This window comes from Petromyzon marinus, chromosome 27, assembly GCF_048934315.1.
Source record: "Petromyzon marinus isolate PM22_M1 ecotype Great Lakes invasive population chromosome 27, UKy_Petmar_22M1.pri1.0, whole genome shotgun sequence".
NCBI lineage: Eukaryota > Metazoa > Chordata > Hyperoartia > Petromyzontiformes > Petromyzontidae > Petromyzon > Petromyzon marinus.
In genome coordinates this window covers 5,304,387-5,326,850 of record NC_133693.1, presented here as the reverse complement: position 1 = coordinate 5,326,850, position 22,464 = coordinate 5,304,387, and the positions used below count along the sequence as shown (strand labels likewise).

Genomic DNA, 22,464 nt, shown 5'->3' with positions numbered 1-22,464 from the left:
ATTGTTCGGCACGTGGGAGTTGAGGCCATGGGGTGTTTGAGGACGACCCTATATGACTGTTTTGTGTAATGTGTGTGGCCCGATATAGGTTATTGTCCATTGAGTTAGTTAATTTTATTTTTAATTTTGTACTTTTTGCTGTGAAGTGATCCCTGGGGCTACGTTCGGAGTGTAGATGAAAAAAAAGAGGCTATGGTTGGTGTGTAATTGAGCTAAGATAGAGGATATTGTTGGGATCTACGCTTTACACCACAACTCTTCTCAAACATTTGAAAAGGCACTGCCAGTGGCAGCTGAGAGTACAAGGTGACTTGGCACGTGGCCTGAAAAGGGGCATCAGTCTGCCATTTAGGCACGATGATTGCCATGTATAATCCCAATTGAGTAATTTACTCTTTTCAGCTCTAAAATCTTGACCAATACCGTGAAATATTTGTCACAATGATGCTGCCATGTGATATCAATTACTTTACTCATTTTGAGAGCAATAGTGTACATGGTGATACGACATTAGGGATACATTTATAGAAACAACATTTTATTTCAAAGCCAATACATGTCTCTCACCAATCTTAATGCGACTTATTTTATAATTATTACTCTTCTCTAAGATGGAGCTGTTGATTTCAAAAATTAAATTGCTTGTTGTGAAGTAAGTAAATGTAATTTTAAAAAATCGGTGGAGTATCTGTAAATGAATCACCCATTTTAATTTTGTAACAGCCACAGTATTGTAATTTTGGTTGTGCTCGTTGTTTCAGACATTGCAGAGATACCAGACAGTATCAAGCTCTGTACGTGTCTGGAGGTTGTGGATTTTAGTGGCAACCCACTTACAAGGTACAGTTATGATGGTGGTAGTAATGGGCCATTACAGTGCTGGCTCAGCTTGCATTTGAAAAGTATGTTAATAGAAATTGGGTTCCAGTGTGTTGCATCAAACTGTTTGATTTAAAGCTTTCGTGACTGCAGTGATTCATATTCTTGGTTCTTTCGGTAAAGTCACGTTGAAGGGAAACAATAAAGTAATAAAATATATATTTTATTGTTTCCCTTCAACGTGACTTTACCGAAAGAACCAAGAATAAGACTGTTTGATATTATTTTATTATGGTTAACACATTGCATTAAAAACCCTTTGTCCTGAGTTCGATTATTGACCGCAGCTAACATCAGTGGTGAAATGTTATCTAAACCTGTTCTGACCTCACCAGGGGCGGAGCCAGGATTTTGACTTTGGGGGGGCTGACTTCAATATTCTGAGATATCCAGTGTATGTTTTCCAATGGGCGCCACAAATGTATAAAACTAAGTTTATTGGATTTGAACGCGGAGTTTATTAATAGGTCGGAGCCGCTGATGTGGCTAATAAGTTCGATAAGTTCGAAAGGCTGCCGCTCAAGCAGCCTGCAGGGCAGCACAAGGTGGCATCCAGCATTTTGCAGCAGCCGGATATCCGGTTATCCCGATTACCGACTTTCCCAACATTTCTGAGCCCCCCCAGCCTCCCCTGTGGCTCCGCCCCTGGACCTCACACATCCCCACCCCACCCCCAATCTTTACCAACTCACACTGACAAGCACAGTGAAGTATGGTCAAATAACACCTCAAGGCAGACACGACATGGCGTGTTCTTAGCGTGCCCATTTGCTTTTCCGTTCACTTATATCATGTAACGTGACTGACAGAATGGTTTGTTATTTCTATATTGTAACACATACATTGCGCAGTGGTAGCACAGCATGGTGTGATGAGAAAAAGTGAGACTACTACACTTACATTGCTAGGCACAGCCGGTTACATTTTAAGCACATTCTGTGCGGCGGTACACTTTGTCACCAGTTATTGGGTTGAGATTGTTATCCACCTTCTACACAACATATTGAGCTAGTAAAGAGAACGGTTGAAACAACCCCCATGACCAACACGGCTTGTGAAGGCATTAATCCAGCGGTGGATTGGCAGAGGGGTGTATGTAATAAGAGTGTGCGGGAGTGTGCTTATTTTATTAAATACACGTTTCACATGCTCTGTCTGTTTCAGGCTTCCTGAAGGCTTCACACAACTAAAGAGTTTGATTTATCTTTCACTCAATGATGTGTCTTTACAAGGACTGCCAGATGACATTGGAAAGTAAGTGAATACAATCTAAAAAAATCCTTCCCGCAGCTGTTGACACTGGTTATTTATGGCTCGACTTAACATTTATGATTGCGAGTGCATAGTCTGCTGATTGTAGTGGATGCATGGCACTAATTAATATTACATATATGTCTTTTGTTTCCTTTAGTTTGTCAAACCTCGTAACACTGGAACTGAGAGAGAACCTTTTAAAGACACTGCCGACGTGAGTTTTCTGTATTATTATGAAATCACTGAGGCTGTTGCATTGTGTCACTGACGGAGCGATGTGTTTTCGGCTGCTGGAAACAGTTGATAATGATTTTTAAGCACAGAGCAGGTAACGTTTCCTGACTCTTACCATGACTCCTTGCACAGGTCGTTGCATTTGCTCGTCAAGCTGGAACAGCTGGACCTCGGGAATAATGAACTGGAAACTCTGGTAATGCAGGAAAGCCTCAATCCAAATATCATTTACACAACATGGGATTACCCAACCTCGGACCGTATAGCTGCACCTAGACACCATGGATATAATGTTTGTGCTTGTTGGCTTATGGTAATCTCGCAGTGTCTTGTTCATAACAATGAGATTAGCGTCGCCTCGATGTACGTCCTTCATTCTGAACCAGTGTATTGATTGGCTCTGGATTGTTACAAGTACTTACCAGTGCGTGACATTTTAGGTCGTATGTCGAGACATGCGGAGTGCTTTAGTCCAGGGGTTAAAAGGTCACGTGGCTTGGTGGCAGGGATGAGCTAGTGAATCTGATGAAGGTATACTAGTCACATGAGATTTTTACACAAATGAACATACCCTATTGGAAAAAGCAATTGCGTCTACGATTTGTTAAGTCCCTTGATGGAGTTTTTAGATTCCTTTAGCAAATGCACATTCTTGCTTGTCGCCTCTATAAATGTCAAATGCTTTCTTCCTAAGTGAACTGGACTTGGTCAATTGTTTACTGATTGCGCAGCCTGGGTCTCTGGGATCGCTGCCCAATGTGAGGGAGCTCTGGCTGGACGGGAACCAACTTGAAGCCCTTCCCTCGGTATGCTCACCTCCTCCCTGGACATTATCAAAGCTTAACTGTTGCGTGAACTTTACCTAAGTGTGCAACACGTCACACGAGCTTTTGAATTAATTTACACTTTCACAGTACAGTACAACGTCACATATCCACCCTAACTAATGAACCGGGCACACCCAACTGGAGTTTGCCATGTGCCCACTGTCCACAACGACTGCACAGAAGGAGTGACAGGCTGAGGCAGAGCCATCACTGCTAACGTTCCACTGTCATCCGTTAATAAGACTGCTCAGCAGAGATCCTTTATACAGAAAACCACGATAGAGCTTATTTAAGAGTTGAAAAGACATTGAATTTCAGTTTATGTTCCTGTCATACCCCTTATTTTATATCCCTTTTAAATGTTTGAGTTTGAGGAAGGCTGCTATTGTAAACTGCATTGTAATGTATAGCACTGGATTATTTGTAAACATTTTCTCCTGTTTAAGGAAGTTTACACAATATTTATGTGCGGTAACCTTGTTACTCTTATCTGCTATGAAGGGCTGTTGCCCGAAACGTCGCCTATTTTTTACATATATAAAGACGGTGTTCATGATGAATGTGAGTTTATGTCTGAATTGTGCTTGTGCATCACTGCCAATGCAGCATCACCAAATACTTTGTTTAATTGTTGGACAGTGTAACTCATTCATTTTCCATATATGCGGACATGTCTAACCGTTTCACATATCTGCCTTTACCTCACTGCCTCGTGAGTCCGGATACGCGACGTTGTACTGCACGCTAAAGCGGCATGCAGCTGGGATTGCCACAGTTTGTCATGTTGGATGGAAAGAACCCGTGTGTGTTAATTGAGTTCCTGGTCTGTGTGTTCGCTGTGTGTAGGAGATAGGGGAACTCCGGAGGCTGGTGTGCCTCGATATTTCTCAGAACCGGCTGGAGCGGCTGCCAGATGCCATCGGTGGGCTGGCTGCCCTCACGGACTTCCTAGCCTCCCAAAATCACCTTGAGGAGCTCCCAGAAGAACTTGGTAAGCCCTGCCAGAACACCCCACTTCCTACCCATGGATTATAAACAATGAGCGGTAATATTTGATAAGCTGGTGGAGCGGTGGCACTGTGGTTAGCACACCGATGACCTGAAGTCGATAATTGGCCCCAGCTGCCATCAGTAGTGGGTGATATCTCACCTACCCCTCCTCATCCCCCCCATCCCAGTTTTACCAGTCCACGCTCAACCGGAACGGTTGAGTATTGGTTAACAACCTCTATGACCAGCGCGTCATAAAGAGGACTTCATACAATAGTGGTTTGACAGGGGGCTGTAAAACAGTATCTGTTATTTATTTTGTAGGCTTGTAATGGTTCCACTTCTTACATTGCCCAATGCATTTTTATGATTCTGGTTCGTTTCAGGAATGAATTATTTTTGTCTTTGTAATTTTGACGTTTATTGTGTTTTGTTTATTATGTCTGGTGCTCTATTATCATAAATGTTTAATATTATGTAATTAGCGTGTGATTTGCGTACAGCGTAAATAAGACATTTTTACAAGCAGCATCCGATCATGAGAGCAATCATTTATTTGAATTGATCAAGTGTTGCATGCCTAACCTATGGCCCTGCACCATTAACAGCAGTCTTTTGTCCTGAACCCCAATTTGTACACTTGTAAATCTTAAACTTTAATCCATAATCCTCATCCTCAGTAAAATGTGCTCCTGAAGCTGCTCTTGAAATGCATTAAGTACTTAACAGTATTATAAACAACGCTGGCTGTGGCCAAACTACAGCACAGAACCTTCCAAAAGAAACCACCAGACCCGTTTCTTAGCTCAACCCATTACCCAAAACATTCAGAAAGGCCTATTGGTATAACTCCCTGAAGGAAAATCCTTCAGAGATGGATTTTGAGCGTTGATATAGTGCCCACAGTTATATATTTGGGATCATGTCCAAAGAAAAGGGGGCTTACAATGTCCCGGTGTTTAAATTTGCCTGTTTAACGAAGTGTCTCGCCAGTGTTTAAAGAAGTGGGCGAAATAAAATTCCCAAGGGGAGTTTCTGGAATCCGAGCGATCCTAACCAGAGCCTCTGGCATGCACGTGAGCAAGGGGTTGAGTTAAAATTGGTAGAGGGAAATTAGCACTTGGGCTAGGCGCGTCGCGTCGCATGATTCACTTGGCGTGCAGCCACTTGGATAATGGGGAGCTGCAGAACGTATCAGCAAGTGTGATTTCTAATGCTCTCGTAATCTTTCTGTAAATGTGAAGAACTACGTCTTCCAGATTGTGGGCTTTAGCACACATCATGGGTTAGGGCTGCGCCTGATTTGTATAAGAGAGGAGTTGCATAGTTCTGTGCGCAAATGCTGAGATGAGTTGCTCTGTGACTCCAATGGGTCGTTCAGCATCTGTGCCCCCGTTGGTATGGGAATCGATGTTTGCGTGGCATCTGTCTGCTCTCAGGGAAACTGAAACACCTGTCAATCCTGAAGGCCGATCAGAACCGCCTTACTCACCTCCCCGAAGCCATTGGTGACTGCGAGAACCTCACTGAACTTATTCTCACTGAAAACCAGCTGGTGGTAAGAGTCAATGAAATGTTTCATTAAATTCTTATTAACGTTTTTATTGTAGTGGCCAAGCTTTCATGCTTTGCGATATAGCTCTTGAAATGAAAATGTAAATACTCATTGTTTATGTTTTTGATGCTACATAGGTTTTCATAATTGTGCTGTGTAGCTCAAGGTTATGTTTTCTGATTGTGCCACTTTTGTTGATCAGCATGATGTCCGACGTTTGTCTCCGTGTGCTGTGGACCACTGAATAAAGCGGCTCCACTTTCAGCTGTATGTTTTGTTAATAAAAAAATATGAATGGTTGAATATGAACTTCTTTTAAATGTTTTGAATATTTCTTGTGACCTTGCAAGTGTGCGACTCCATCCGGCAAAGGAAGTGTGTGTTATTGTGATTATTATTTTTAGTGTTAAACGTTTATTTGAAATGTTCCATTATTTTAACAGACCCTTCCTGCCAGTATTGGGAAGCTTACAAAGCTTACAAACTTGAACTTGGACAAAAATCGCTTGAATTCAATACCTCCTGAGGTACTGTACCCTTGACGTCTCATTGTCAGTTTTTTGCTAACCCCTTGTGTATTTATATGCCTAAAGTTACACGAATCATATGAAGCTTGTACGTGCATGTTCGTCCTTGTGATATTGAAGTTTGAGGAGCACAAGTATCGTGGTTAGTGCAAGACTCCGATACCCAATCCATGCACTGCATCAGTAGTAAATGTATTTGAACCTGTTCTGTGCGCCCCCTAGGTAAACTCGGCCTTAAATGGGTAACTTCAATGGTTTTAGAGTATTTGGCTGCTATACGTTTCCACATGATAAGCCAATTCGTTTAGCTATCATTTGTGGCAAGGTCCCTTCTGAAAATGAGCTAGATAGCTCAGTGGGCCTTACCTGGTAAAATAAAAGTTTAATTCAGTTTTACCTAGTGTAGTTGTGAGCATCAACACTAGACGAAGGTGGCTGGGCATGCTGCTCTCTACACCACCGTCAATGCTAGCCCCAACAGTTGTGAAGACAAAATAGGTAGTTTTTGTATATCTGGAGTGCTAAAAACTCAAGGTGTATGTATACAAGGAAGTTGAAAAGTCTTGAGTTTATGATTCTTATATTGGCAGAGGTTCATTTAAACCTGACAAAGTGCTCTGTCTTTGCATTGTTATTTTTTTTCCTTTAGCGCCATAGAGACAGAGCCTTCTGCCAGGCTTTTGAATATCCTTCAACCAGCATACCGATCGTCCCCTATGCGTGTAACAATGCTTGCGATGGTCGGTGCGTGCAGATCGGGGGCTGCGGTGCATTGAACGTGCTCTCACTGCGAGACAACCGCCTGACGCAAGTTCCCGGGGAGATTTCCGGTGCCTCCCAAATTCACGTGCTCGACTTGGCCGGCAACAGGTGACATCATGCAACACGAGCCCGTGTGGAGGCCTTGAAGCACCAGGGTCATTTTAAAAGCGATCGTAGCCAGCAGTCGTCGCTCATAAATAGTTGCTTCAACATTGTTTCATGTTCTTAGCTCTTTCGGTAAAGTCACGTTAAAGGGAAAACAATAAAATAATAAAATATATTTAAAACAATAAAAAATTCTCACGACGTTTCGACCATAACACAATCGGTCATCATCAGGTGTGAAAAAAACAACGGCAAGAAAGAGCTAAGAATATGAATTACTGCAGTCACGAAAGCTTTAAATCAAAATTTCATTGTTTCATGCTTTACAACTAAGGTTGAAAGCTACTGAGTAGGTTTTCGCGGTTGTGCTGCATCGCTCTGTAGTGTGTTTTCAGGTTTACTGGATGTTGTCCGGCATGATGTATTGACGTTGTGCTCCTTGCAGAGAGCTCCCATCATGGTCCGCTTTACCACAAGAGGGTGATGAGAACTGGAGTTTTAAAACCACTGGGCTAGACGCTCTGTCATTGTCGTACCGTGTTGCCGCAATTGCCCCGAGAAAATTCCTTCACAGTGAAAATTGCCTGCAACGATTGCCCTGCAAAATTTCCCTTGTATGTCTTGGCCTTCACATTAGCACCACAGGGCTTCTTATGACAGACTTGCTTAGTGCTGCTTGGTGTGCTTACTCGCCTAGCACTGACACTCTCAGCCTTGCCTGTCTCTTCTTGGCAGTGCATTTGACCACTGGGCATGTAATACATTTTTAAACTCATGATAAATTAATAGATTCTCATGTGTAATAATATATATGGGGGAGCAAGTGTTATGTGTTTTGCGCACCATGCTATGAACCTGGTGATCCGGTAAATGCCCAACCCCGATGATATAGCCTTTCTTCAACCTACACTCTTTAGCGTGGTGAAGCATGGCCAATCTACCTCCATTGCCAGCACAGGAGGGGCCATCATTCAGCAGTGGCTTGACAAAGGCATTAAATGATCCCTTATTATATACTGCTGGTAATTTATATGTAAAAACCGCGCAACCCCTGCTGTTTCTACGTGTACTACAATGGGAGAATAATGTATTGCATTTTTGAATTGCAATTCCAATTCATGATAAAATGTAAAATTACGGAGTTGAATTGTTTCATGCATGCCCAACACTTCCAGCTAATTGTAAATACAAAATTTAACATTGTGCCCTTTAGGACAGATCTTTAATTGGCAAATTGTTATATATGCATGTGAATATGTCTCTTGTTGTACACCATGGCTCACATTAAGACGGCAAGGGCCTTTGGAGTGACCATCCGAACCCTGGCCTACTGAGAGATAAGATATATACAGATTAGTGATATGACAGATAAACGAGAGCTAGATATGACAGATGTAGATAAAATATTAAACGAAAGTTACATTAGCAAGAGAGATGTGAGAGACTTGTAGATGAGATGTATATGTTACTGGTCAGATGTAATGTTGTTATGACTTGGAGACACTGATTTTATTTTGCATATACATGTAACAGGAAGTTACGTGGCTCACCATTGCATGTTAATTTTATTTTATGGACCCGCCGGGTATATAATGTTGAGGAATCCTGCTGTACACAAAATACTTGTGTGTGCCCTGTGTTTCTATCGGCATGTAGTGATTATTATCCTCCGAATGCAATTACTTGTAAATATGATTAATGAATAAATAGTTTGGTGCGAAAGGTATTACACGAGCGACAGATTTTTTTTTTAAGTTAAATCCGTTATGTTGTCCAACGGTACACTCAATACGGACAGCTTTCCGTAAAAGAAAAATATGCTCCGCATTTTATTGTGCTGCAGGTTAGAAAACTTGCCGATAGAACTGGCCAAGTTGAGCCTCAAGGCTCTGTGGCTATCCGAAAACCAGTCGCAGCCCATGCTGAAATTCCAGACGGAGGAGGACGTGCGGAGTGGCCTCAAGGTGCTCACCTGCGTGCTGTTGCCCCAGAGGCCTCCGCTCAGCATGGGTATGTATCCACGCACACACAATGTGCCTGCTGGTCGTACCGCATGTTCGGCACAATGTGCGATGTTTGTCTCTACGTGGTGGAAGCTTGTTCGGGAACTGAATTCTTGAAATCACTGATGTAGGTTACAGAATCGTTGCAAGTCGCTTGATTTATTGAAACACCTTTGCACACGGCAATGGCACTGGGAAGGGAAGCTAGCTGCTTTCCTTGGGTGAGACCACCGTGCCCGTCACGGGTCAAAGCATGTGTTGACTTTAACACTTGAAGGAAGCATGAAAGGAGTTTTCCATTGGTACCCTTGCAGTGCAGCATTTCACCTTTTTTTTCCCGATTTAAAGCAGAAAACCAGTTGAAAGACTGCTGCTGATTAATTATTCTGACTTGTTTATGTTTATGAGGGGTGTGTGTATCCTGATAAGTGTTAAGGTTTTGAGTCCCATTGCCTAGGGCTCTTGTCATACAACCAAGACAATATAACAAGTGTGTAACTTGTGTCGTTTAGTCTGTGAAATCGAGAAAAATCATGCATGTGTGTGAATTCTGCACCACTTTCCGACGTGTGTTTGTCCTCGGAAGTTTTTAATTAGTAACACTAACGTTACGTTCCAAGCCGCACAACGATTCTATGTCACACGCTACATGACACCATGGTGGGAGGCGAGAACCGCGTGCTTGGTGTGTCACATCGTGGCCGAAGAGGCTTATCCATTTTGCACTTATTTTCGGCAAAGAAATTTAGCCTTCATTTTTCTTGGATAACTTCTTAAGAGAAACAAAACTTTATTTGAACATTTAATTTAATTTATACTTTACCAGGATTATCATAACTTCGTGTTACAGACAGGCGGACGGACAAGGGCTAATGCATTCACGCTTTCAACCTCCCTTGCGAAACGTTAAAGAGGGTAACTTAAGGACACACACGCGGAAGGCCCTGAGCGCAACCCGTGTCGTCCTCCTCTCGCCGTTGGAACGTTTAGACCAGGTGCTGGCGGAGGAGAGTGACAACAGCCCCCCACCGGGGGATGAGAGCAACCGGGTGAGCGTCATCCAGTTCCACGCCGACGTTCCGGAGGATGGAGATTCCAACGACCACGAGCGAAAGGTGCGTGCTCGCCTGTTCACTTTCCCGCCGCAAAAGCCATACTTGCAGAAGGGTTTCTAACTGCGCAAGAGGAACTGGATGATGCCTTGGAATCGTGCATAACAACAAAAGTGTAGTATGCTCAAAAGACATTCATGGGGGTTTCTTTGGACTTTTTTTTTTTAGAAGTGTACCTGTTTTCGGGTTTGTTTTGCCATTTTTATTTCACTAAGTTTTTTTTCACTTGGGAGGAAACTGTCGTACTTGGAGAGAATCAATGCATATAAGGAGATAATACTCAAAGGTCCTCACAGATGGGTTCATGAACTCGCTGTTCTGCCATCTTCCGACCACCCTCCACAACCCACTGGGTTTGGAAGTTTCACAGATCTGCATTTTAATTGGACATATGCCAACCATTCTGAACTGTAATGCAGATAGAAATGTATCCATCTTTATTGATAAGATTATTCTCATGTTCGATGTACTCGGATTATTTAAGTTTTTTCATCCACACTGCCGATGGTGAACATTAAGTTCCATATCTGTATCAAACTGTTTGTTTATTCAATGAATAAGCCATATTGTGTCACGTTATAGAAAATTACTTGAAAAATTATACCCCATTTCTATTATTCATTGCTAGCAGTAACCACGTATTCTGTGTACATCAACGTTGACGATTTAAATTAAATGGCTCGGAAAGAGCCCTGAAGGCACCAGCTTGCATTGATGATTGTTGATTACAGTTTGATTCATGAGTATAATATGGACCGCGTTGGAGCTTGCCACGACTCGCAACCAGTATCGTCTGCATGATAACAGCGTTCCTGGATATTCCAGTATTTTGATTCCGTAAAAAAATGTATTTACCTTTTTTTCTTTCAGCGGTTTACCGTGTATCAATGGATGTATTCACTTTGGTATCATTTTATGACTCCCATAAAGTTTTTCGGTCTCTTTTTTTTTTTAACGACCGAGTTTTAAAGAAGTGCATGGGTGGGGGGTGCCCTTCGACCCCACCAACCTCCTCCGCCGCTGCTTGGTGCTTTTTGTTTGCGAGGTTTCTCACGGCCAGCAGTGTTAATTTTTGGCCGAAATTACCGATGAAAATCTTCGTCAACGACGACTTACGAGTGGACCGAAATCCCCAAGCAGGGCGATGATTTGACGACTCGCCAAAGACCAGAGCATGAGTGGCGGTGATGAGACAAAATTTTACGAGTGAATGGAGATATGGACGAAGGTAATTCCGTAATGGTATTAGAGACTGGAGTGCCACCGGAAATGGTAATGTGGCGATATGTACAGTATATGTATCGGAAAAGATTTGCTGATTGGCTGACATGATGATACTGGGTGGGTAAAGCAGTGCGTGCTACCCCCACCGCACTAACATTTAATGACTAATAGTGTTTAACTAAATGTTTTTAACGGCTTTAGTCGACGAGACTAATAAAATAACTAAATTAAATCCTGTTTTATCACTTCTCTCTGTCTGTCGCTGCACCTTTTCAACTGACACAGCCCCCATCCTGTCCGATGTTTGATGTGTGGCTTCCACTCGGATTGTGATCTTGCTCTTCTCCTTGCACCTTCAGTTGCTTCCTCCACGACCATCCTTTGCAGCTGGTCACCATTAATCCTGATCACACGTCCAAAATATTGCAATTTTCCTGTATTTGCTTTGACGTAGCTGTAATTCATGGTCTTTGTCTAAATCCTGGCTGAAATTAACACTACACGCAACAGAAAATCCAGAGGAGGGCCACACCATACCCAAGCGAGCTCAAGGCCATGAAGAAGAAGCGGGACGATGACAAACAACGTTCCGAGGAGCCCCGTGACGCATCGGACAAGCGGTGCAGTGACGTGTCCATTCAGAGCCATAATTCCACAAGGGAGGCCCAGGAGAGGCCAGCCTCTCCGGCAGACGGGGCCACTGGTCCGGGCGACCACGTCGAACCTTCAAGACCTGAGCCTGGAGCAGCCTTTCAGATGGAGCAGTACGAAGAGGTGAGCAGTACATTGCACGTGCGCTCGCTTGTGTTACGTGATGAAGGCGTTGTTTTATTGTCGCTGACAATTGGGCATGTGCGAGAGATGTTTACAGATGTGTTTTATTCGTCACATTTTCAGACTGCAAATTTCACAGATTACATATTTGGGTAAAAATAGGCACATTTGCGCCCTACTGTGAATCTCCTGACTAATACCCACCTGTGAAATATAGCACCTTTGTGATAGCCTTGCACCATGAGAATGGCACAGATACCAAATGTACGGATGATTTCGTTTGATAAATCAGAAATGCGATTTCAACCAAGTCTCAACATTTTTTTGAGGATGGCATTATTACAGGTTGTTTGGCCAATCCCATCTCAAGGGGTGTTTTACGTGTGGGAGGAAACCGGAGTACCGGAGAAACTCCACACATGCAAGGGGATAACACCCAAAGATCTGTACAGACAGGTTCACAAAACCCATCCGATGTTTAATCGTAGTTCAGGGTCTGTGAACAACTTAAAAGTCTTGACCATCTCAAACCCCAGCACATTCGGGAGTCTTTCCTATCTATACAATCTACCAACCCATGCCTCTTCAAGCACTAGACTACAGGATGGTCCCACCACACACCTGGCTCCATAAATGTGGCACAATAGCCTCTTTTGATCAGACAGCATTGCAGTGTGTGTGTGCCACGCCTCTGACTTGGTGTGGATAATGCATGGCATGAGCGGTGCAGAATTAATCATAAATACTGATGAACGCAGGAACCTTCCGTCCGCTTTGCCGAAGACACCATCGACACGGAAGAAGAGGAGCCCGACGATGCTTGGGAGACAAAGCGGCTGATCCGCAAGGACACTCCGCACTACAAAAAAGGATTCAAAGTGGCCAAGCTTCCCAAGCCAGAGGTGGTGAAGGCACTTCTCAGCGGCAGTTACCAAGAGGTTGACGATGATGACGATGATGAGGAGGAGGAGGAGGATGGGGGAGAAGAAGATGGAGATGACGATGATGATGAAGAGGAGAGGGAGGAGGAGGAAGAGGAGAAGGAGGAGGAAACCGAGGGTGGAGACGGTGCGGGAGGAGCTTATGAGCGGAGCAGTGAGAGGGAGGAGGAGCAAGAGGCAGGGAACGAGAGAGGAGGCGATATGGAAGGAGCAATAGATGGGCGAGAGGTTGCGGAGGAGATGCCCTTGGCTGAAGAGGCCCTCAACAACAACGTATCCACACTGCAAGCTGTAAAGGTATGTTGAATATGAATATCACATTGTAGGGTTGGAGGGTGGTGGCGAAAGCCTGTAATCCAGCACTGGAGGCGACGGTTGGTAGATTACACCAATGTCCTTAAATTCCTTTCCCATGGGCGTTGAAATTGCCATATCCTGGCTAGCCAGGAGATGACAGTACACTAAGTATGGACTAATCTCCACCTGTTCCATCTGCATGAGATTGTGTTGCCCGCTCGCACACATGAGTTTTCTCTGGGTCTTCCTGTTACCTCCCACAAGTATCAGCTCTTCAATTGGCCAATAACACCTGAATATATAGAGGATGCCGGAGCTATGGGGGTGAATTTGGCACCGGTTCAAACCCTGGCTGCGGCCTTTACCGCTTTGCTGTGGTTCCTCACGCTTCTGGATTGTTCTCTCACGCCTCTGGATTGTTCTGTCACTTCGAGAGCGAGTGACTACTGCGCGGTGCTTTTCAATTTGGATTTAATGCCGTTGTTATTATTTGTGTGCAAGAGTTACTGAATTGGGAAAATGTCACAGCACGTGACCTATATAAATAAACTGATACGGCAGGATATTTTAAAAAAGCTTTAATTACCTTTTACCATCGACCACATATTGGAGGTTATGTCCATCTTTATTTCCTTCCGATCATCAAGTGATGCTGATATAATTCCAATGAAAAAAATATGAAGGGACTGCATTGGTGGTAGTTCGAGTGAAAATAATAAGTAACCCACCACTTTCATCGCCAGCATATCAAGGCAGTTTTATTGATGGTGATGAGAATTTTTGACTGGTGCTGTCATTTCCAGGAATACACGTGCCACCGTTCCCGCACGTAATAAGCGACAACTGGCAATTCTCCCACTTTCTGGCGTTGACTTGGAGGGGAGTCCAGATTTGTTTTTATCCGATGGAAAAGTGCTGAGCGTATTTTTTTCCTACAAGCATGGACTTAACATTGTGCTGAGGCTGCTTTGCCAGCCTTGAGTCCCTGTTGTACCGGCTTTACATTGAAATGCCAACTCATGAAGGCTAAATGGAGTTTAAATATATCCAAGTTTGTACGGCAGTTATGAAGCCTAACTGAGCCATGATTGAACTCGCCTGTATCTATATTCCTGGTGTCTTCTGTTAAAGCGGAGTGAGCGAGTGCACGTGTATTTTGCGTGCGTACGTGTGTGTGTGTGTGTACTTGTTTATTACTTGAAATATAATTATTAATCCCACGTTTTGATGAGCTTTTGACTTGAGCTGTGATCTGCTAATTTCTGCGGGTGGCTTGACTGACGGGCATGCCTTGGGCTCCTCTCTATGGTAACAGGGGGTTTCATTTGATCTAGCCAATAACCTGCTCATCGAGCCTGCCCGCCTTGAGGAGGATGAGGTCTGTACCGCTCGCTTTCCTTACCGCTCTCTCCTGCTGTTCACTCAACCCTACTGTACCCTCTCCCTGCTCTGCTCGGTGTCGTTGCTTGCTTCATACTAAGCCAGTGGTTCCCCAACCTTTTGCCTGCTTCTTGTGTACCCCTTGCCATTCCCGTCAATTGTCCGCGTACCCCTACTGGCAATATACAGTCCTTGCAAGTAACTTTAATAATAACGCTGTATAAAGCATGTTTGAATCACATTTGCACGTAATTCAACACCTAAGACGTGTCGTTAATACTTAATAACAAATCACAAAATATTGACACTTTAATATTTAAACTTTACTAAGATTAAAAAAAAATTGTTGGTAAATAAAAAATAAACTATAAAAATATTTTTCTTTTTACTCCTAGACAGTTTATACAGTCACTTACCATCGTGATGAAGCAGAGGGGAGATGTGGAATGGCTGGAAACAACGTCTCTTGGACTCTTGTGAATTTGTAAAATAGACTTAAAACTACGCTTGGTGAACATAAGGAAGAAGAACACTAGCGGAACCTCTGGCAAGGTTTCCAAGCACACTTATTTTTCTGAATTTTATACGACAGATGAGTCCAATAACTTTATTATTGCTAGTGTACACACGCAGAGCAGCACTGCTTGGCAGCCCCACGTGACCATACCCCACGTGATGTGCAACATGTGAATTAGCTTTTGTTAAACCCTCTGGGGATGTCACGTTACCTCTCGGAGATACTCGCGCTACAGGTTGGGAACCACTGTACTAAACTCATTTAACAATGGAGCGCAATACCTTGTTGTGCTATCGTCATTTAGCTTCACATTAACTCGCCAAGCTTGCCTATGCCTTTGTGTTGTCTAAGCTGTTTAACCCCATTGTGTTTCTTCTGTTGTATGTACTGTGTTCGTGTGCTGTTTATTGAACAACAGAACGATCATGGATCCCGTTCCCTTAATGTTCTTAATCGTGAACGTGTGTTCTTTCACCCTCCACGCTGTCCTGTCTGTTTTCTTGCTCATTATTTCTTTGTTCGCTGTAACACTTAACACATTGTCTCCTGTATATCGACCATGGTTCGATCCTGGTTTTAATTCAATTTGTTTTTAATAGTTTACTAATACAGTAACTAACAAATTCAACATACCATTTAAAAAAAATTCATTCAAACATAGATGAGGTTTAAACCTAATGAACATTTTTATGGAATGATGACCACTGTGTGTTGCATTGATGTGAAGTAATGAGCAGCGTGCTTCTTCTTAATGTTGTCTTTTAGATTAAAATCGTAGTGTACAGAAAAACAGGTGGCCTGGGCATCAGCATTGCTGGCGGGAAGGGATCAACCCCTTACAAAGGGGAAGATGAGGTACCACTCGACCTGGTAACACAGCATACACATCCTCAATTGCATAAACAAGATAAAGGCAAAGAACCCCCGGATTGCTTACATAGATTGGCTCAGGTCCCATCCTCCACCGATGATAGCCATGGCCTAGAATGGAACTCGTATTGTTGGGTTCGTAGTGCGGTATGCTAACTTCTGCGCCACTCCTCAAACACCCACACACAGTATTAAAATAAAAAGACCCCCCCACCCATATAGCCTACATTGACTGTTTAACGAAGCGCTGTTGCGAGCACCTTGTTAAGCTGGCACACGATGACATGGTGTGGTCAACTCCAGGGTCAGTCACCTTTGTGTCCCCAATGCTGATGTTTGCACATCGTACCAGGTGCTCATTTATAGTTCAGTCTACCTGGGGGAGGCCCGGGACAAATTTTTATACCACACGCCACTGATGCCGGCCATGGCTGGGAATCGAACTCAGGTTGCCGGGTTTAGTAGCGCAGTGTGATATTATTACGTCACCACTGCCCATACATAAACACGCACACACATGCCTCTGTCACCAACCGGGCCCACTGTGCACATGAGACGCCATCGCATTTGTCCGCGCCGCCCACCGTGGACCGGTTATGGAGATGTGGATCTGTGTGTCTGGCGTGCCGTGTGCGTGCCGAACGCAGGGAATATTTATTTCACGGGTGTCGGACGAGGGGCCGGCAGGGATCGCCGGTGTGCGTGTTGGTGACAAGCTGCTGCAGGTGATTTAATGTGCTGCCAGCCGTTTTAATTCAACACGTACGTCCTTTAGCCACTCGTAATCCAAAGTGTGATCATCCAGGTGAGGCCGCGTCGTTGAGCAATACTTCTCAAGCTTTCGGCACGGGCTGCCGCGGGCTTGTTCGAGAGTTCAACATCCTCAGGACCTCGGAGGATGCCAAGACTAGCGCGTGTCGAAAGCATGAGAGAATGAATGCTCAACACAAGGCCTAACTCGGAAAATCGCACTTGGATTGGTGCCCACTTGTGTTGCTTCCGTAACAGCTGTTGCCGCTACAGTGGTTTCCACTTTCAACGATGATTGGTTATGTATGTCAAATGCATCCTGCTATCAACATCATCATAATTTTGATTGATTGAAAGATATTTGTCTGCTCTTTTCACTCGAGAGAAAAAAAAGGATGAGCAATGCACCAAAAATATATTTTTTTAAATCCCCTTTTCAAAACGCAAGTTTATATTTTAAGATGGTATCCTCTAACCTGGAGAGTGGGGAAAAAAACATTCAACAGAGAGAACTTACAGCCAGGCAACCGCTGCCATTTGCGAGTTGCAAAGCAATAGATCTTGAGCAAATGCCAGGAAGTGTGCAACAGTGCGTGTATCAACAAGGCAAAGAAAAAAATGGAGATTGCACACCATTCATCATCCACCCAATGTGCCGAATGGGTGACAACTGTTGACATGGCTGCAGTTGTTGGCCACAGTTATCTTCATAGCAATACAGCTCCAAAGGTGCCACCAAAGCTCGTAGAGTAAAATAGCTTCGCTTTGTAGGTGATTGAATAAGCAGATTTGACCACAGTTTAAAGAGGTTAAAGCCTTGTCCCAGGAGGCAGTAATATATAGCGAGCAGGATAGCCTTATATTCTTGGTTCTTTCGGTAAAGTCACGTAGAAGGGAAACAATAATACAAATTTAAAACAATAAGTCTCACGACGTTTCGACTGCAACACAAGCAATCATCATCAGGTGTGAAAACCACAGCAAGAAAATGGTTTTCACACCTGATGATGATTGCTTGTGTTGCAGTCGAAACGTCGTGATAATTTTATTTTATATTTGTATTATTTTATTGTGTCCCTTCTACGTGACTTTACCGAAAGAACCAAGAATATTAATCCCTGCAGTCAAGAAAGCTTTAAATCAGGATAGCCTTGTTGGCAGGTTTTTATTTATTGGTGGTCCTGCAAGCCACTGGTACAGTGTAGTTAGAACGACCACCGTGGTGAAGCTGCACCATGTGGTGTTCATTTCCTAGGTCCTGGAGCGATATTGATCATCATGAGTCGAGTTGACACTTGGTTTGGTATTTGAACTCGTGAACTCAAACTGGGGAGCACTCTGCTCCACTTACCTATCGAGCTGTACCCCAGTCTTTTCGGCTGGGACACCCAGAATTCCTGGTCATCTTTATCATCATCATCTGTCCCTTCAGAATAAATTCCCGCCACGGTTCTCTGCTTCTATTTCCTTCTCCTTTCTGTCCCACCACCAACTCAGGGCTCATTCTGGAAACTTGTCCAAGCCAATGTAGGCATATTTCTTCGTCCGAGAAGGTTGCGTGTACTCCACAACCGTTTTCTTTATCATTGTCCAATGGTCTTTGATACTCCTAGAATAAACAATGTTATATCACCCAAATTAATAAAATAGCACTGAAAAGAAGATACGATAAAAACCGAACTGCTCTTATTGTAGTTAAGAGTAACGATTTGTTTGTTTATTTTTTTGAACAATTCCAAAGGGGAAAAATATATTTTTACCTGGAACTTTTCTCTGCTGGAGATTGCCTCCTGCCTGGCTTCTCAGCCCCGTAATAGTGGGGCACATTTCACCTGTGTGTGTTTGTTAAAGTGGTTAAACAAATGACAAATTACTTGGTGGAAGCAGCTGCATTGGCAGTGGTGCACAAGCACAGTTAACAACAGCACTCAAGCGCTGTCTTCTGGACAGACCTGTTTCTTCACCTGAAGAAGGCTACTTGTGTTGTGGCCGAAACATCGTGAGAATTTTATTTTATTATGTTTTATCTTTATTATTTTATTTCCATTCTACGTGACTTTAGCGAAAGAACCAAGAAGATGAATCCCTGCAGTCACGAAAGCTTTAAATCGAAATTTAACCAATAAAAACTCAACATATTCATGTTTCACAATGTGGCCTTAAAATAATAAAAAAAATAGGCAGACATTTTGAACGATGGCCCTTCATAGCACATGCTTAGAGGCCAGAGAGAGTGGATAAGAGTTGGAGACGGAACTTTACACCATAGGACATTGCCCGTAACGCCACCTGTTATCCTTTTGAAGGCATTGTTTATTGACAAATTGTGTTTAGTGTTTGTCTTTTGTGCCTGTGCCCCACTGCCAGCGTGCAGCATCGCCAAATAATTTGTTTATGTTGTTACATGCCCCCCCCGGCTGGCTGTGTAACCCGGGCCGTTTGACCTGAGTTTCAAGCTTCATTAATGAGAAAAAAAATAATGGAAAGCTACCGCTAAGCTCTCCATCATAGCACCATCATTATAACGGCATTACATTGACGTCATCAGCCTGATATACAAAACATTCACTGTTTCTCATTATGCCGGTGTTTTTTTCGATGCCGCTGGCTTGTTTGGTTTTATAAGCAAGTCCTCAACAAACACCATGGAGTCTATTCAGCGCAGCACGTAAAACGAATTGTGCCAAATAATAATAATAATCGTGCCCTTTTTTCCAGAAAATTTCCCATAGTCTAAAACACTCTTTTCAGGTGGCGTCTGAATTGGTATTTTTGGCCAGTTTCATGAATGAGTGTTTGGCTAGGTGCATTGGCGAAAACTGGCGTACCCAGAAAAAATGTATTTGAATGCAAGGGGATAACGTTTGAAGCGCTATAGAGATCGATTCTTGAATCGTTTGCTCTCCGACCATCTCTTGGACCCTCGCAACCCAAGCATGCAATACATGGTATTTTTACCATCTCAGTACTGAGCAATACTCAGCCCCTCTTAGCTTCCATTCAGGATTGTTTGCTTATAACTAGAGCTGATCTGTGAGGTTATTAGAGTGATCGATTACTCTGCTGACTGCCACTTCGATTACTAAATTAATTTGATAACACGAAAATAGAAACGTTATAGTCTCACCTCTGTTGGCGCCACGTGTCCAGCACGCTTGAACAGCAGATACTGGGCAGTGGTCTGTGACGGCGTCGGCATCGTTAGCCGCGTCGGCATCGTAAGCCGCATCACATTGGGTCTGGGTCATAGGGGGATTCCTGCCTTCGGGATACAGGATCTTGGTGTCCAAGCGATAGGTTAAACGATTCATTATATTAATCGACTCATTTTGCCAGCTCAATTTGTATCAAATTCTCTGGATTGTAAGATGCTTTCAAAGAGTAAGACACACTGCAAATATGGTCACACATCTTTTGGATTGTCTGACAACCCCAGACAATCCATCAGTGAAAAATTGTAATCCGAAGAATACAGTAACACGCTGAACTCCAGTCACATGTATGCATTATGTTGAACTTCTTTCACACCCTACGTAGCCAACCATGTTAATTGGAGGTGTGGGGGAAGGACAACAAACTAAAGACAAAAAGCAGTTATTTTTGTGTTTAGTTTGTCACGATCACCTTTCGGCCAGGGCCGTCTATTTGGGGGGATCTTAACGCATTGCAAGTGACACCCTCTTCCTCACAATGCAGGTGAATGGCGTGGTGCTGGTGGATGCCGAGCACCAGGAGGCGGTGAGCGCTCTGAAGAACAGCGGCAGCGTCATGGAGCTGCTGGTGCTACGGGAGCGCATGGTGGAGCCCGAGCACGCCGTGAGCGTGGCACGGCCGCCCCCTCCGCAGTCCCCTTCGCTGCCGCCGACACCCACGCCGCAGCCGCCACCGCCGCCGTCGACGCCGGCGGCCACGGCCCCTGAAGCGGCGGCGGCGGCGGCGGCGGTAGCGCCGAAGCTGACGACGCCGGCGCAGCCCCCCCTGCGCGAGCGCCGTTCGGCCGTCACGTTCGCGCCCGAGCCGGAGCCCACCGTGATGCGAGAACAGCTCTCCGTGCGGCTGCTGAGGAACGAGAGAGGGCTTGGCTTCAGCATCGCCGGCGGCAAGGGGTCGACGCCCTTCAAGGGCTCCCACAGCGTACGCTTGCGCCGCGGTGTGGGATGGATTTCTCCAAATAGGCCGATCTGTAGCCACAATCCTGTCCGTGAATACAACCCCATTCCCTTTCTCATAAACGGTCTTCCTGCTGCGGTGTTAACGGTCCACACACTGGACTTGCGATCCGGATGTCACCGGTTCGATTTGTTCTCCCTCGGCGATGATTGACCCAGTGGATCATACGGCAGTATACACGCTTACACCACAGTCGATCGGCAGCTACGTGTGGTGGGAGTGAAGGGGGTGGGTCCGCATCTGTTCCAAGATGTCTGTTCATCTGCAGTACTCTCCTCCAGAACAAGCAGGTGTATTAGTATTTGAGTGACTGCATGTGCTTGGCTGAATAGAGGATTGATGTTGCTGCAGGCCGACCTAATCTGTTCTCGCGAATGCCGAGCGCTCCATTGTTTTGTATAGTAGGAAGATTGCAATGACCTTTGGTGAATAGTTGTTTTTGTGTGTTCCTGTTTTCTTGCACCCAGTAATATATATACTTCAAAGCTGTAACTGATAGCAACTTTGCATTGCATCAACAATGTATCTATTGTATATGCTTTGTTAAAAATTGCATAATGTCAGTCACAAATACAAGTGTCCGCATGACTCATAGGCTGCAGATTTTATCTTTGGTGAACCTTGCACAACACGTTCTCTCTGCTAGGGTGCCTGGTGGGAATAACAGGCCAATGGGATTTACAATACACTTCTATAACACCTGCAGACTGACCATAGTCTTTAGACCGACATACAACCCGTACATTTATATAGTATAGATAACATGGGACCTACAGAGCAGCTAAGGACCAAGAGCCTATCATATGACCCGGAGATTAAAATAGGATCTATAGAATAATATGACCTGCAGAGAAACCGGGCCAATCGACTTGTTACGTTCTGACCCATCCCTCCTGGACATCTGTGAAAAAGAGCTTCATAGCTAAAAGGATTTCACCAGTATATATAAATATATTCTGATTCTGACATAGGACCTATGGACTAACGCAGCACGTTTCTCCCTCTTAGGGAATCTTCATTTCAAGGATAGCGGAGGGTGGCACGGCAGATCTGGAGGGCACGATGGCTGTTGCGGATCGCGTTCTGGCTGTAAGTATTTCTCTCCTCTGCTGCTGCGAAGCAACGTCCACGGTCTCCTTACCCGGCCTGAGGGGACCCAGCGTGAATTTGGCCCTTTAGATAGCTCAATCCCAGTGGCCTAACTGCAACTGCACCCGGGCACCAGGCTACAGAGGGGGGAGAAATTGGATGGGGGAGGGGGTGGGCTTCATTTAATTTCTTGCACCAAGGCCC

The 22,464-nt window shown here is 44.3% G+C and overlaps 1 protein-coding gene across 3 annotated transcripts in view; it reads left to right on the top strand.

Annotated features, from left to right (window-relative positions):
* Positions 1 to 22,464, top strand: part of LOC116946473 (protein scribble homolog) — a 53,807-nt gene that overhangs the window by 9,412 nt on the left and 21,931 nt on the right. For 2 of the 3 annotated variants that reach the window (XM_032961383.2, XM_032961382.2), the window contains exons 3-20: positions 762 to 840; positions 2,044 to 2,133; positions 2,291 to 2,347; positions 2,500 to 2,563; positions 3,099 to 3,173; positions 4,041 to 4,185; positions 5,624 to 5,742; positions 6,183 to 6,266; positions 7,021 to 7,136; positions 8,977 to 9,143; positions 10,127 to 10,251; positions 11,983 to 12,246; positions 13,005 to 13,484; positions 14,800 to 14,862; positions 16,147 to 16,236; positions 16,899 to 16,976; positions 20,698 to 21,135; positions 22,180 to 22,260. In XM_032961383.2, the coding sequence (XP_032817274.1) occupies positions 762 to 840; positions 2,044 to 2,133; positions 2,291 to 2,347; positions 2,500 to 2,563; positions 3,099 to 3,173; positions 4,041 to 4,185; positions 5,624 to 5,742; positions 6,183 to 6,266; positions 7,021 to 7,136; positions 8,977 to 9,143; positions 10,127 to 10,251; positions 11,983 to 12,246; positions 13,005 to 13,484; positions 14,800 to 14,862; positions 16,147 to 16,236; positions 16,899 to 16,976; positions 20,698 to 21,135; positions 22,180 to 22,260 (2,615 nt within the window). The remainder of the gene's footprint in view (positions 1 to 761; positions 841 to 2,043; positions 2,134 to 2,290; positions 2,348 to 2,499; positions 2,564 to 3,098; positions 3,174 to 4,040; positions 4,186 to 5,623; positions 5,743 to 6,182; positions 6,267 to 7,020; positions 7,137 to 8,976; positions 9,144 to 10,126; positions 10,252 to 11,982; positions 12,247 to 13,004; positions 13,485 to 14,799; positions 14,863 to 16,146; positions 16,237 to 16,898; positions 16,977 to 20,697; positions 21,136 to 22,179; positions 22,261 to 22,464) is intronic. The other variant, XM_032961384.2, reaches the window with a different exon arrangement.